At 50.8% G+C, this 15,915-nt stretch overlaps 2 protein-coding genes across 2 annotated transcripts in view; one reads left to right on the top strand and one right to left on the bottom strand.

Moving 5' to 3' along the window:
- Positions 1-15,915, top strand: part of LOC142472708 (uncharacterized) — a 201,745-nt gene that overhangs the window by 109,542 nt on the left and 76,288 nt on the right. The gene's annotated exons all lie outside the window — the stretch shown is intronic.
- The window catches only part of LOC142472711 (uncharacterized), a 34,166-nt gene that overhangs the window by 14,520 nt on the left and 3,731 nt on the right, over positions 1-15,915 (bottom strand). Inside the window, exon 3 of the mRNA XM_075579842.1 lies at positions 12,602-14,777. Coding sequence (XP_075435957.1) covers positions 12,602-14,777 — 2,176 coding nt within the window. The remainder of the gene's footprint in view (positions 1-12,601; positions 14,778-15,915) is intronic.

Here is a 15,915-nt window from a genome sequence, read left to right as displayed (position 1 = left end):
TGCACATCACGGGGGGAGGGAGGGAGAATACACACGCACACGGGGCGAGGGGGGAAACTGCACACGCACACGGGGCGAGGGGGGGGGGAAACTGCACACGCACACGGGGGAGACTGCACACGGGGGGAGCGGGGGAGACTGCACACGGGGGGAGGGGGGGAGACTGCACACGGGGGGAGGGGGGGAGACTGCACACGGGGGAGGGGGGAGACTGCACATGCACACGGGGGGAGGGGGGAAGAGACTGCACATGCACACAGGGAGGGGTGGAGAGACTGCACATGCACACAGGGAGGGGTGGAGAGACTGCACATGCACACAGGGAGGGGGGGAGAGACTGCACATGCACACAGGGAGGGGTGGAGAGACTGCACATGCACACAGGGAAGGGGGAGAGACTGCACATGCACACAGGGGGAAGGGGGAGAGACTGCACATGCACACGGGGAGGGGGGGAGAGACTGCACATGCACACGGGGAGGGGGGGAGAGACTGCACATGCACATGGGGAGGGGGGAGAGACTGCACATGCACACGGGGAGGGGGGAGAGACTGCACATGCACACGGGGAGGGGGAGAGACTGCACATGCACACAGGGGGAGGGGGGAGAGACTGCACATGCACACGGGGAGGGGGGAAAGACTGCACATGCACACAGGGGGAGGGGGGAGAGACTGCACATGTACACGGGGAGGGGGTAGAGACTGCACATGCACACGGGTAAGGGGGGGGGAGGCTGCACATGCACACGGGGGGAGAGGGGGGAGACTGCACATGCACACGGGGGAGGTGGGGAGAGACTGCACATGCACACATTAGGGGAGGGAGGGAGAGACTGCACATGCACATGGGGGGTGGGGGGGAGAGACTGCACATGCACACGGTTGGGAGGGGGGAGAGACAGCACATGCACACAGGGAGGGGGGGAGAGACAGCACATGTACACGGGGGGAGAGACTGCACATGCACACAGGGGGAGAGAGACAGCACATGCACACAGGGATGGGGGAGAGAGACTGCACTTCCCCACAGGGAGAGGGGAAGAGACTGCACATGCACACAGGGATGGGGGGGAGAGACTGCACTTCCCCACAGGGAGGGGGGAAGAGACTGCACATGCACACAGGGATGGGGGGAGAGACTGCACATGCACACGGGAGGAGGTGGGGAGAGACTGCACATGCACACGGGGGGAGGGGGGAGAGACTGCACATGCACACAGGGGGAGTGGGGGACAGACTGCACATGCACACGGGGAGGGGGGGAGAGACAGCACATGCATAAAGGGGGAGGGGGGAGAGACAGCACATGCACACAGGGGGAGGGGGGAGAGACAGCACATGCACACGGGGGGAGGGGGGAGAGACAGCACATGCACACGGGGGAGGGGGAGACTGCACATGCACACGGAGGGAGGGGGGAGACTGCACATGCACACAGGGGGAGGGGGGAAGAGACAGCACATGCACACGGGGAGGGGGGAGAGACAGCACATGCACACGGGGAGGGGGGAGAGACAGCATATGCACACAGGGGGAGGGGGAAGAGACAGCACATGCACACAGGGGGAGGGGGGAGAGACAGCACATGCACACGGGGGGAGGGGGGAGAGACAGCACATGCACACGGGGGAGGGGGAGACTGCACATGCACACGGAGGGAGGGGGGAGACTGCACATGCACACAGGGGGAGGGGGGAAGAGACAGCACATGCACACGGGGAGGGGGGAGAGACAGCACATGCACACGGGGAGGGGGGAGAGACAGCATATGCACACAGGGGGAGGGGGAAGAGACAGCACATGCACACAGGGGGAGGGGGGAGAGACAGCACATGCACACAGGGGGAGGGGGGAGAGACAGCACATGCACACAGGGGGAGGGGGGGAGAGACAGCACATGCACAAAGGGGGAGGGGGGAGAGACAGCACATGCACACAGGGGGAGGGGGAAAGACAGCACATGCACACGGGGAGGGGGGAGAGACAGCACATGCACACAGGGGGAGGGGGGAGAGACTGCACATTCACACGGGGAGGGGGGATAGACTGCACATGCACACGGGGAGGGGGGAGAAACTGCACATGCACACAGGGGGAGGGGGAGAAACTGCACATGCACACAGGGGGAGGGGGGAGAGACTGCACATGCACACAGGGGGAGGGGGGAGAGACAGCACATGCACACAGGGAGGGGGGGAGAGACTGCACATGCACACAGGGAAGGGGGAGAGACTGCACATGCACACGGGGAGGGGGGGAGAGACTGTACATGCACATGGGGAGGGGGGGAGAGACTGCACATGCACACGGGGAGGGGGGGAGAGACTGTACATGCACATGGGGAGGGGGGGAGAGACTGCACATGCACACGGGGAGGGGGGAGAGACTGCACATGCACACGGGGAGGGGGAGAGACTGCACATGCACACAGGGGGAGGGGGGAGAGACTGCACATGCACACGGGGAGGGGGGAAAGACTGCACATGCACACAGGGGGAGGGGGGAGAGACTGCATATGCACACGGGGAGGGGGGAGAGACTGCACATGCACAAGGGGAGGGGGGGAGAGACTGCACATGCACACAGGGTAAGGGGGGGAGACTGCACATGCACACGGGGGGAGGGAGGGAGAGACTGCACATGTACATGGGGGGTGGGGGGGAGAGACTGCACATGCACACGGTTGGGAGGGGGGAGAGACAGCACATGTACACGGGGGGAGAGACTGCACATGCACACAGGGGGAGAGAGACAGCACATGCACACAGGGATGGGGGGGAGAGACTGCACTTCCCCACAGAGAGGGGGGAAGAGACTGCACATGCACACAGGGATGGGGGGGAGAGACTGCACTTCCCCACAGGGAGGGGGGAAGAGACTGCACATGCACACAGGGATGGGGGGAGAGACTGCACATGCACACGGGGGGAGGTGGGGAGAGACTGCACATGCACACAGGGGGAGTGGGGGACAGACTGCACATGCACACAGGGATGGGGAGAGAGACTGCACATGCACACAGGGAGGGGGGAGAGACTGCACATGCACACAGGGGGAGGGGGGGAGAGACAGCACATGCACACAGGTGGAGGGGGGGAGAGACAGCACATGCATAAAGGGGGAGGGGGGAGAGACAGCACATGCACACAGGGGGAGGGGGGAGAGACAGCACATGCACACGGGGGGAGGGGGGAGAGACAGCACATGCACACGGGGGGAGGGGGAGACTGCACATGCACACGGAGGGAGGGGGGAGACTGCACATGCACACTGGGGGAGGGGGGAAGAGACAGCACATGCACACGGGGAGGGGGGAGAGACAGCACATGCACACGGGGAGGGGGGAGAGACAGCATATGCACACAAGGGGAGGGGGAAGAGACAGCACATGCACACAGGGGGAGGGGGGAGAGACAGCACATGCACACAGGGGGAGGGGGGGAGAGACAGCACATGCACAAAGGGGGAGGGGGGGAGAGAGCACATGCACACAGGGGGAGGGGGGAAAGACAGCACATGCACACGGGGAGGGGGGAGAGACAGCACATGCACACGGGGAGGGGGGAGAGACTGCACATTCACACGGGGAGGGGGGATAGACTGCACATGCACACAGGGGGAGGGGGGTAGACTGCACATGCACACGGGGGGAGGGGAGGATAGACTGCACATGCACACGGGGAGGGGGGAGAAACTGCACATGCACACAGGGGGAGGGGGAGAAACTGCACATGCACACAGGGGGAGGGGGGAGAGACTGCACATGCACACAGGGGGAGGGGGGAGAGACAGCACATGCACACAGGGGGAGGGGGAGAGACTGCACATGCACACGGGGAGGGGGGGAGAGACTGCACATGCACACAGGGGGAGGGGGGGAGAGACTGCACATGCACACAGGGGGAGGGGGGAGAGACTGCACATGCACACAGGGGGAGGGGGGGAGAGACAGCACATGCACACAGGGGGAGGGGGGGAGAGACTGCACATGCACACGGGGGGAGGGGGGAAAAGACAGCACATGCACACGGGGGGAGGGACTGCACATGCACACAGGGAGGGGGGGAGAGACTGAACATGCACACGGGGAGGGGGGAGAGACTGCACATGCACACGGGGAGGGGGGAGAGAGCACATGCACACGGGGATGGGGCAGAGACAGCACATGCACACAGGGGGGAGAAACAGCACATGCACACAGGGAGGAGGAGGGGGGGGAGACAGCACATGCACACCGGGGGAGGAGGAGGGGGGAGAGACAGCACATGCACACAGGGGGGAGGAGGAGGGTGGAGAGACAGCACATGCACACAGGGGGGAGGAGGAGGGGGGAGAGACAGCACATGCACACAGTGGGGAGGAGGAGGGGGAGAGACAGCACATGCACACGGGGGAGGAGGAGGGGGGAGAGACAGCACATGCACACAGGGAGGAGGAGGGGGGAGAGACAGCACATGCACATGAGTGGGAGGAGGGTGGGAGAGACAGCACATGCACACGAGGAGGAGGGGGGAGAGACAGCACATGCACACAAGGAGGAGGAGGGGGGAGAGACGGCACATGCACACAAGGAGAAGGAGGGGGAAGAGACAGCACATGCACACAGGGGAGGAGGAGGGGGGAGAGACAGCACATGCACACAGGGAGGAGGAGGGGGGCGAGACAGCACATGCACACAGGGAGGAGGAGGGCGGGAGAGACAGCACATGCACACAGGGAGGAGGAGGAGGGGGGGAGACTGCACATGCACATGCACACGGAGGAGGAGGAGGGGGGGGAGACTGCACATGCACATAGTGGAGAGGAGGGGGGGAAAGACAGCACATGCACACAGGGAGGAGGGGGGGGAGAGACAGGGCCAAGGGGGCTTATACATACGCTGTTACGGTTCTCGTAGGGGCTTAAGAGTACAACGGAATGCGGGACAAGACCATGCCAGGACGCAAGATGCAAAACCTGCGCAATGCTCCACACAGCGGGCACAATACAAATACAGCACAGGAATCTGGAGTACAAAATCAGAGGAAGGTTCACCTGTTCCTCCAGCAATGTCGTGTACCTCACCATGTGCATGAAATGCCCAGGGGGCTGCTGCTACATAGGTGAGACAGAGCAGGGGCTAAACAAGAGAATGAATCTGCATTGCCACAGCATCACACGCGGACAAGAGATAGTCCTGTCGACGAACATTTCTCTGACTCTGTGGCCATACTCAAAGGTAATCTTAGAACACCGAAAGAGAGACAGCTGCATGAATACAAGTGTATTCAACTGTTCGGGACACTTAGAAAAACAGAAAAATAGCACCAACCAATGACCAAGATACAATAAATGATAATTTAAAGGACATTACAATGTCTACCGAGTCCTGCTGCTAGAGTCCAAGGGGAAGTCCTCCAGCGCATAGACTCTGTCCATCGACCCAAAACAGGTGTACATGAGGAAAGAAAAACACAAACAAAAAAGAGGTATTGGTAAACTGACAAATATGGTTGTGCTACTCTTAAGGAGATAGCAAAGACCATAATGTAATCTGCCCAAAACCACTCTACAAATAATTATTGCTTGCAGATATCCAAATCACTGCTGAAAGAGGGACAACATACACTTACATGTGTTGATCACACTGGAGATGGGGTGTACCCTTCAGCAGCAACCAGTGGTGTACTTAAGGGTAGGAAAAGAAAGGGTACATGGCATAATAACATTTTAATAACAATAGAAAAATTACAAATGGATGCATTCACAAATGCATAAGTGAATAGCTTTCCAGCCTGATGTTACTACTCTCGGACCCAGCACACCACCACGTCTGTCCCTTTGTCTTGGACTTTCAGGATTTCTTTGAGGTGTCCTTCACAGCTGCTTCTGCGTCTCTGTATCGTCTGCTTTCCGGTGGCTTCCCAGATGTCACCCAGAATGTCAAGCAGAAGACAAGCAAATACAATTCCAAGCACAACTTCAGCAGCATAAGGACAGCTTCAGCTCACAGCAATCATGAAAGTGGCCTTGTCTGCTGTGAAGGTGTCTGGTATTGAGTAATCCTTTTATTTCCCCCCTCTGTGTTCTGAATGCTGAGTACAGGCAGTAGGTGTTGTGACAAGCAGGAAGTATTCGGGACACTTAGCGGTGGCCTAAACCGAGACCGCAGTTTTATGAGTCACTACTGACACGAGAGAACTCTCTTCCCATGAGTGCTAAAGGCCATGTCTATATATAAGCGCTATATGTATGCACATACAGCTGTCTCTTACACATACAAATACTCTGTAATTCCTTCCCTATATACCAATAGGGACCGCATAGTATCTACACACACTTTTAGTAATGCAACACCCAGCCACCTTTGAATCTGAGAGAGAGAGAGGACAGAAGCCTGATTATCCCACTTAAAGGACGGTTTGAGTTTGTATACACTCTTGCATATACTGTGGACTTTTGACCAGGGCTTGATTCTGAGCTAATTCTTATTTGGCTACTTTGTGTCTTGTAGGGGGGGATAGGGTTAAGGGAAGTACCTTGTGGTTCCGTTGGACCCAAGGGAACGGGCCTGAGGAAAGGGTTGTTACCCTGAAACGTTGCCCCTCTTACCCTCCCCCATTGTCTTATTCTATGTTTATTTGCAGTTTTTCCTTTAGTTTTTCCCCCGCTCCCCTTCCCTGTGTCTCTCCCCCCTACTCTTGTGCTTTTTAAGATCCATATATTCTACATTTATAGTCGTGTAGCATTTCCATATTTGTGTGATACCTATTGTTCTATTATTACCGCTATTACATTTTTGGCTTATTCCGTGACTCTTTCGTTTTCTCTATTAATCAATGTGTGCTGGAGCCCTTGTTTTGGTTTATAACCTGTTACATTTCCACACCAACCCACACCATTGATATACACTCCCACTCCACACACACACCTTTTGTAAAGCGCTGTATACACGGTGGGCGCTTTATTTATTTATATTTAAAAATACATACACACACACACTTACATCACTAACATTCAGGGACTATTTAACACCTCAAGTCATAAATCGCATACTACACGGGGAGAGATAGGCTCTAGTCACAAAGGCTTCACAAAAATCTACTTGGAATATTTTCTAAGTCCAGGTTTGTGCGGCCAAGTTCTCATAAATGAACGTAGCGGTTGCGGCTGGGATTTCAAGCCAATTGTAGTTTCAGGACGTTTGGAGCGAAGTCCCGGTCAAGGTAAACTCTGTTATAGAGTGCACAGTATCTAGGAAAGTCTAGTTTTTTACCCCAGTTTCCAAGTAAGTGTCTTTTCTTTATATATTTTGTGTATCATTTTGTGTATGCCTTTTAATGCGAATACATTTACAATTTATTTCACTTTACATGTTTTGCTCAATGTATGATCCTGGTAAAAAGGTGTAAATGCCTGGTCTCCCATGAGAAATATATACTCAAGTCTCCTCTGGTTTTATTTGTGTGGTGGGTTAGACTATTGTGTACATTAGACTCATTAAAATCACCTGTGTACTCTTTTTTTTTTGTTTCAAATTTTTTTAATAGGCATTAGTACATTTCACAGACTTTCAGGTACATAGAATAAATTACTGTGGCCTAATACGTGTTTTTTCACTTTTTGGTTGGTATTGGGAGTAAAGCCTCAACGTCCCCCTGACCCTGAGGGGTCTGCCGGGGTGACGTGAGTATGGAAACAGAAAAGGGAAAGATGGGGTAGAGAGCGGGGGAAAGGGGGGGGGGCGTTGTCCCCCCCCCTCTCCTCGACCTCCACAGCTAGGGTCCTTGTCCTATCTTATTTTCTGAGGTGCTTCAACACTGGAGTGCCATATATCACCTGTGTACTCTTAAGAACTGTAGATGTACTGCTGTAAAACATTTAGATATACACCCCCAGGGGAGGTAATAGGACTAATCTTCCAATGAGAAGCTTATTGGATCTTCACTATGGATACTCTTATACCCAAGGGTCTAAATGCAGAATGGGACCTAAAGTACTTATTATAACGTTGCCACATCCACTCTTCGATAACATAGTAGTACTTGGCTATATCTTTTGGCAAATGCTGTTCTAATTTTATTCATATGTATTTGTTCTGGATACATAATATGTCTGAGTTCATTGCCACATTTACATTTTCGTTATATAGCTCTAATGTTATACTATACTACTGGTCACAGTACCATGTTTCTCTTTTGCAGCCACAATATCAAGACATTGTTGCCTTTTTCATGCTCTGTGTGTCAGAGCCTCAGAGGTGCAACAAACCATCTGATTTCCTTTGGACTCTCCAGGAATCTTTAATCATAATTTCAATCCAAATTATTCAATTTCTTTAGCTATATCGCAAAGTGTATACGCGGTCCAGACATTTCGTAGTAATCAGTGAATCATATACATTACACATTTATTGTGATGTTATAACTGTCTCTCATACGCATGTTATTCATTTAATCAATGAAATAATTCTCTACACCCATGTTTTGGATCTTACTAACGAATGATTTATGATGTCATACAGTATGTGGGCGCTATATCCACTCAGTGTCTGTTCTATACTTCTTGAGAACGTACCATAGCTGTGTGACACATGTGGGAGGTCCTTTATTGGATGTTTTTCATTTCTTAATATGTCTGTGTTCTATTAAAAGCTTTTTCTTTTTTTTTCTACCAGTCGGGTCCCAGTGTTCCTTTTTGTCTGAGTAGTGCTCCATACCTTTCCGTTTTTTCCTTGCCCATCATAACATATGGAGGCTGTGAATGTAAGAGGAGTTAAGTACAGCTAAACCCCGTTATAACGCGCCTCGTTATACCGCGATTCGGTTATAACGCGGTTTTCCCGTGGCTCCCGTTTTTTTTTAAAAAAAAAAAAAAAAAAAAAAATTTTTTTAAAAAAAATTTTTTTACATTTTTTTTTTTGCACACTGCACACACTCACTGCACACACACTGCTCATTGCTCACACTGCCACACTGCACACACACTGCACACTGCACACACACTGCTCATTGCTCACACTGACACACTGCACACACTCACTGCACACACACTGCTCATTGCTCACTGCCACACTGCACACACACTGCACACTGCACACACACTGCTCATTGCTCACACTGACACACTGCACACACACTGACCACACTCACGCACACTCACACACACTTACGCACACTCACGCACACTTACGCACACTTACAGACACTCACACACACTCACACACACACACACACACACACACACACACTTACACACACTTAGACACTCACACACACTCACACACACTTACACACACTTACACACACTTAGACACTCACAGACACACACTCACACACACTCACACACACTTACACACTCAGACACTCACACACACTCACACACACTTAGACACTCACAGACACTCACAGACACTCACAGACACTCACACACACTCACACACACTCACACACACTCACACACACTTACACACTCACAGACACTCACAGACACTCACACACACTCACACACACTTACACACACTTACACACACACTCAGACACTTACCCACACTCACACACCCATATACACACACACACTTTCTCTCCCATATATACATACACACACACTCTCTCACTCTACACAGACGGGCCGCGACCAGCACCACCACCCGCTCCCCCCCCTCCTCCCGCGCAGGCAGCGGGAGCACCGGGGACAGCGGTGGGGAGAAGAAACCCCCCGCTACAACCTCCATGCAGGCAGCATGGTTCTGAGGTAAGCGGCGACCTGAGGGGACATCCCCACTCCCATCTCCTGCCCCGCGGCCTGTCCCGAGGTGACAGGGGGAAGCGGGGACAGGAGAGACATCCCCGCTCCCATCTCCTGCCCCGCGGCCTGTCCCGAGGTGACAGGGGGAAGCGGGGACAGGAGGGACATCCCCGCTCCCATCTCCTGCCCCGCGGCCTGTCCCGAGGTGACAGGGGGAAGCGGGGACAGGAGGGACATCCCCGCTCCCATCTCCTGCCCCGCGGCCTGTCCCGAGGTGACAGGGGGAAGCGGGGACAGGAGGGACATCCCCGCTCCCATCTCCTGCCCCGCGGCCTGTCCCGAGGTGACAGGGGGAAGCGGGGACAGGAGGGACATCCCCGCTCCCATCTCCTGCCCCGCGGCCTGTCCCGAGGTGACAGGGGGAAGCGGGGACAGGAGGGACATCCCCGCTCCCATCTCCTGCCCCGCGGCCTGTCCCGAGGTGACAGGGGGGAAGCGGGGACAGGAGGGACATCCCCGCTCCCATCTCCTGCCCCGCGGCCTGTTCCGAGGTGACAGGGGGAAGCGGGGACAGGAGAGACATCCCCGCTCCCATCTCCTGCCCCGCGGCCTGTCCCGCGGTGACAGGGGGAAGCGGGGAGCGGAGGGACATGCCCGCTCCCATCTCCTGTCCCGCGGGATGAATATGCGCTAAAGCGCGGCGGCCATTTTTTTTTCTCGCGACCCCGTTAGTAACGCGGTGGTCTCGGGGTGGACCCCGAGACCCGCGTTATAACGGGGTTTAGCTGTATGTTAACCCTCCTCTATCGATCTCTCTATGGGTTACCCCAGGGCTGTCCTGGGCTCTCTTTTCGCACTCTCTCAAGGTGACCTAATCACATCTCTTGGGTTCAAATATCACCTCTATGCTGACTACACACAAATTTACTTTCAACCCGACCTTACACCTGCTGTATAGACCAAAGTTTCTGAATGTCTCTCTGCTATATCATCCTGGATGGCCCTCCGCCGACTTACACTTAACATGTCAAAAACAGAGCTCCTCATATTTCATCCCAAACCTGGCCCTACTACCTCCTTCCACATTAGTAGCACCATCACGCTGCCTAGGGGTCACACTCGACTCCTCTCTCACATGCAAAAAGGTATCTAAAATCTGTAGCTTTTACCTCTGCAATATTACAAAAAGATACGCCCTTTCCTCTGTTGCTCGACTGCTAACTGCTAAAACTGACAGGCCCTCCCTCATTCTCTCCCGTCTCGATTACTGTAACCTCCTGCTGTCCGGACTTCCTGCCTCTCACCTGTCGACCCTACAATCGATCCTAAACGCTGCTGCCAGAATCACTCTACTCTTTCCTAAATCTGTTTTAGCGTCCCCCCTGCTTAAATCCCTCTCCTGGCTTCCTATCAAACCCCGCATCACACTCAATTCTCCTCACTTTTAAAACTTTACCCTCCTCTGCCCCTCCTTACATCTCAGCCCTAATTTCTCGCTATGCACCATCCTGACTCTTGCGTTCCGCTCAAGGATGTCTTCTCTCTACCCCATTTGTATCTAAAGCCCTCTCCCACCTTAAACCCTTCTCACTGACTGCCCCACACCTCTGGAATGCCCTTCCCCTCAATATCTGACTAGTACCCTCTCTATCCATCTTTAAGACCCACCTGCTTAATGAAGCATACAAGTAACTCCGTGGCTGATACTATACACCTCATACTTAAACCTTGGACCCTTGCAGATGCCCATACCAGAACATCCTCCTACTGTCTCTGTACGTTCTTCCTACCTACCAATTACATTGTAAACTCTTCATAACAGGGACTCCTTTTCCTAAATGTTACTTTTCTCTGAAGCACTTATTGCCATGATCTGATATTTGTATTATTTATTATTTACGATTGTCACGTGTATTACTGCTGTGAAGCGCTATGTACATTAATGGAGCTATATAAAAAAAAAGACATACATGTGTACCTGATTATTAAAATATTTAACATTGTAATGGTTTTATTGTGTTGGTAGGGGCAGCCTGGAATTCATATTAACAGTTAAACCCCGATTGCCCTTACCCATCAAGATGGCTGCCTATGTGTTAGGCTCATGGCCATCTTATTGCAGCCAAAATGGCTGACACTCTGTGTATTATGTTTCCCTGTAATACAGCTCATTTCCCAATGGGTATTTTACTGTTGTGATTTGGAAGGCTCCATTGTGTGGTGGGCTGGTAATATACTCAACCTGGCCACTGCACAAATGAGACTTGGGCCATAATCTAATTTGGGTTAGGTGAAATGTAATCTCTTCCGCGATTGGTCGGCACGTAGTCTAACATGGTTTCAGATGGAGGCCGGAAAAGTATGTAAGCTGATGCCGTTCACAGCTCTTAGAGATTCTGAAGATCAGTCTTAAAATAGCAAATGGGTCAGTTTATTTGACTTCTTTGTTCTGTCTGGTGTTTGTGATCCCAGTGTACTCATCTTGTCTTCCGTGAGAATTATCATGACAGTAGTGAGTTACCAGACTTTAATATTGCGGTATTGTTATGCTACTAGTGTATTGCCCAACACTACTCTGAACAAGCAAACGGTTTCTCCGCTGTATGACTCGTGGTGGTTGAGGAGGCCGCTATTAAAAAAAATTGTTTCCCACACTGTACATGTGAAAAGTTTCTCCCCTGTACGAATCATCTTGTGTACGAGAAAGCTGTTCTTGTGTGAATAACTTTTCTCACAGTGTGTGGGAGGTGGCTGCTCTTTATATGGAATTGTTTCTCTCACACCGTACATGTGAAAGATTTCTTCCCCGTATGAATACTCTGGTGTTTGAGGAAGTTGTGTTTATGACGGAATTGTTTCCCACACTGTACATATGAAAGGTTTCTCTCCTGAATGAATCCTCTGGTGTGAGACGAGATGGCTCTTAATTTTAAATTGTTTCCCACACTCTGTACAGGTAAAAGGTTTCTCCCCTGTATGAACCCTCTGGTGTCTGAGGAGTTTGCTCTTACTAAAGAATGGTTTCCCACACTCTGTACATGTGAAAGGTGTCTTCCCTGTGTGCCTCATCTGGTGCTCGAGAAGGTCTCTCTTGTGCGAAAAACGTTTCCTACACTCTGTACATGTGAAAGGTTTCTCCCCTGAATGAATCCTCTGGTGTACGAGGAGTTGGCTCTTAACTTTGAATTGTTTCCCACACTCTGTACATGTGAAAGGCTTCTCCCCTGTATGAATACTCTGGTGTGTGAGAAGGTGACTGCTCTGTGAAAAACTTTTCCCGCACACTGTACATGTGAAAGGTTTCTCTCCTGTATGAATCCTCTGGTGTACGAGGAAATTGCTATTAACACTGAATTGTTTCCCACATTCTGTACATGTGAAAGGTTTCTCCCCTGTATGAATCCTCTGGTGTTTGAGCAGGCTGCTCCTATATGAAAAACTTTTCTCACACTCTGTACATGTGAAAAGTTTCTCCCCTGTATGAATCCTCTGGTGTGAGAGGAGTTGGCTCTTAATATTGAATTGTTTCCCACACTCTGTACACGTGAAAGTTTTCTCCCCTGTATGAAGCCTCTGGTGTATGAGAAGGTAGCTGCTCTGTGAAAAACTTTTCCCACACTCTGTACAAGTGAAACGTTTCTCCCCTGTATGAAGCCTCTGGTGTATGAGAAGGTAGCTGCTCTGTGAAAAACTTTTCCCACACTCTGTACATGTGAAAGGTTTCTCACCTGTATGAATCCTCTGGTGTGAGAGGAGTTGGCTCTTAATACTGAATTGTTTCCCACACTCTGTACATGTGAAAGGTTTCTCCCCTGTATGAATCCTCTGGTGTGTGAGAAGGTGACTGTTTTGTGAGAAACTTTTCCAACACTCTGTACATGTGAAAGGTTTCTCCCCTGTATGAATCCTCTGGTGTGCAAATAAATTGAAATTAAGACGGAATTGTTTCCCACATTCTGTACATGTGAAAGGTTTCTCCCCTGTATGAATCTTCTGGTGTGAGAGGAGTTGGCTCTTAATATCGAATTCTTTCCCACATTCTGTACATGTGAAAGGTTTCTCCCCTGTATGAATCCTCTGGTGTGAGAGGAGTTGGCTCTTAATATCGAATTCTTTCCCACATTCTGTACATGTGAAAGGTTTCTCCCCTGTATGAATCTTTTCGTGTTTGAGCAGGCTGATCCTATATGAAAACCTTTTCTCACACACTGTACATGTGAAAGGTTTCTCCCCTGTATGAATCCTCTTGTGTGTGAGAAGGGCACACTTGTGCGAAAAACTTTTCCCACACTCTGTACATGTGAAAGGTTTCTCTCCTGTATGAATCCTCTGGTGTACAAGAAGGACACTCTTGTGCGAAAAACGTTTCCCACACTCTGTACATTTGAAAGGTTTCTGCCCTGTATGAATCCTCTGGTGTGAGAGGAGTTGGCTCCTGATATCGAATTGTTCCCCACACTCTGTACACGTGAAACGTTTCTCCCCTGTATGAATCCTCTGGTGCATGAGAAGGTTGCTGCTCTGTGAAAAACATTTCCCACACTCTGTACATGTGAAAGGTTTCTCCCCTGTATGAATCCTCTGGTGTATGAGAAGGTTGCTACGCTGTGAAAAACTTTTCCCACACTCTGTACATGTGAAAGGTTTCTCCCCTGTATGAATCCTCTGGTGCGCGAGAAACAAACTCTTGTGCAAAAATCTTTTCCCACAGTCTGTACAGGTAAAGGATTGCTTGCTAGTGTGAACACAAAGGTGTGTGCGCAAGTCCCTATTCAGTGATAAGCTTTTCCCACACTCACAACAGACAAAAGGTTGAGCACCACGGCGGCTTCTAGCATCTCTCTCATATCTTATGCTTGAACCATATTTGGCGTCAGTCTGTGCTGTGTAATGTACAAGGCCTGAAAATTCCCCATCATGTGGCCCTGGTTCTTTGCACGTGTCCAACATGTGGAAGGAATCATTGTTTTCTTGCACTTCTGGGCTGCAGGGGATCAAACAACTTCTGGACATAGAACTTCCGTTCTCCTCCTCATTCAGGTCGTTCTCTAACAACAACAAAAAAAAGAGAGAGAACTCAAATGTTTTCAATTTTTAAAGCAAATTACGAATAAAAACGTCTTGCAGAATTTACTTTATCACTACTTAATTAACAAAATATTCTCTTTACTCTATCCCCCTTTGCTTTAAAATTGTGGCCCCTGTATATCCAATTGCCCCCAGTGAATTTAGTGGTGGTCCCCAAAGACCTGCAATTTGTTTCTGGCTGCTCACAGTGGATTACTTTTGATACATACAGTATATTATTTGCATTGATTAGCTTAGTGTACATATAAGTCCTCCAAATCATTATTAACATTGAAATTGGCCATGGGAAATAAAGTTAAGGAACTCCTGGTCTATCAAACTAGTGAGTTAATTATACCAACCCAACCAGACAGAAATATATAGTGTAAAGGTAGGTGGGAGAAGACTACATGGGTATCTAAACCCAGCCCAATTACTCCAGTGTGTGTGTGTGGGTGTGTCGCCTTTCTTGTTACTAGTTTTGACTGTATGTATCCAATTTCACAAGCACGCTGCCGTAAAGAAATATTTGACTCCTCCCTTTCATTCCCCTCTCACATTCATGGTGCTGTTAAATATTAACGATTTCCCCTCTGCCACATTTTCACAATCCATATAAAAAATATCAGAATTTTCTGAGGTTCTGTATTCCAGCCAACCACTTTCAATTCACATCCTTTGGGGCTAATAACAGCTCACAGAATGCTTACAAAAGTACTTGTTCTAATCAGTGGTCTAGCCATATCTGGATGATATCAAGGACTTTTGCGCACTTTAGCTGCATCAACACAAGAGGCTTTTGAGGTGGTCCCCCGCTGACTCCCCCCGCGGTCTGGCAGTTTCCTCCGTGGTATCGTATACAGGATAAAGATACCTTTATGTGAATCTCAATTTATTTCTTTTTGTAAGTGGGCATTCTCTGTTTATCAATAAATTATCCTTTGTTATCTGTAATGCACTAGGGCGGTACGCTGTTTTCTTGTTTTTTTTATACAGATTTCTTTTGGGGAGTGATTTCTCCCAGATACAGCAGCCTCCCAAGTACATTTGGCAATTCTTTTCGAACCCCTATCTATTGGACTCATCTCCCAATTTGTACAGTGGGGAGGGAATACTCTT

Source organism: Ascaphus truei, chromosome 22, assembly GCF_040206685.1.
Source record: "Ascaphus truei isolate aAscTru1 chromosome 22, aAscTru1.hap1, whole genome shotgun sequence".
In the NCBI taxonomy this organism is placed as follows: Eukaryota; Metazoa; Chordata; class Amphibia; order Anura; family Ascaphidae; genus Ascaphus; species Ascaphus truei.
This window is presented reverse-complemented; position numbering and strand designations above follow the sequence as displayed.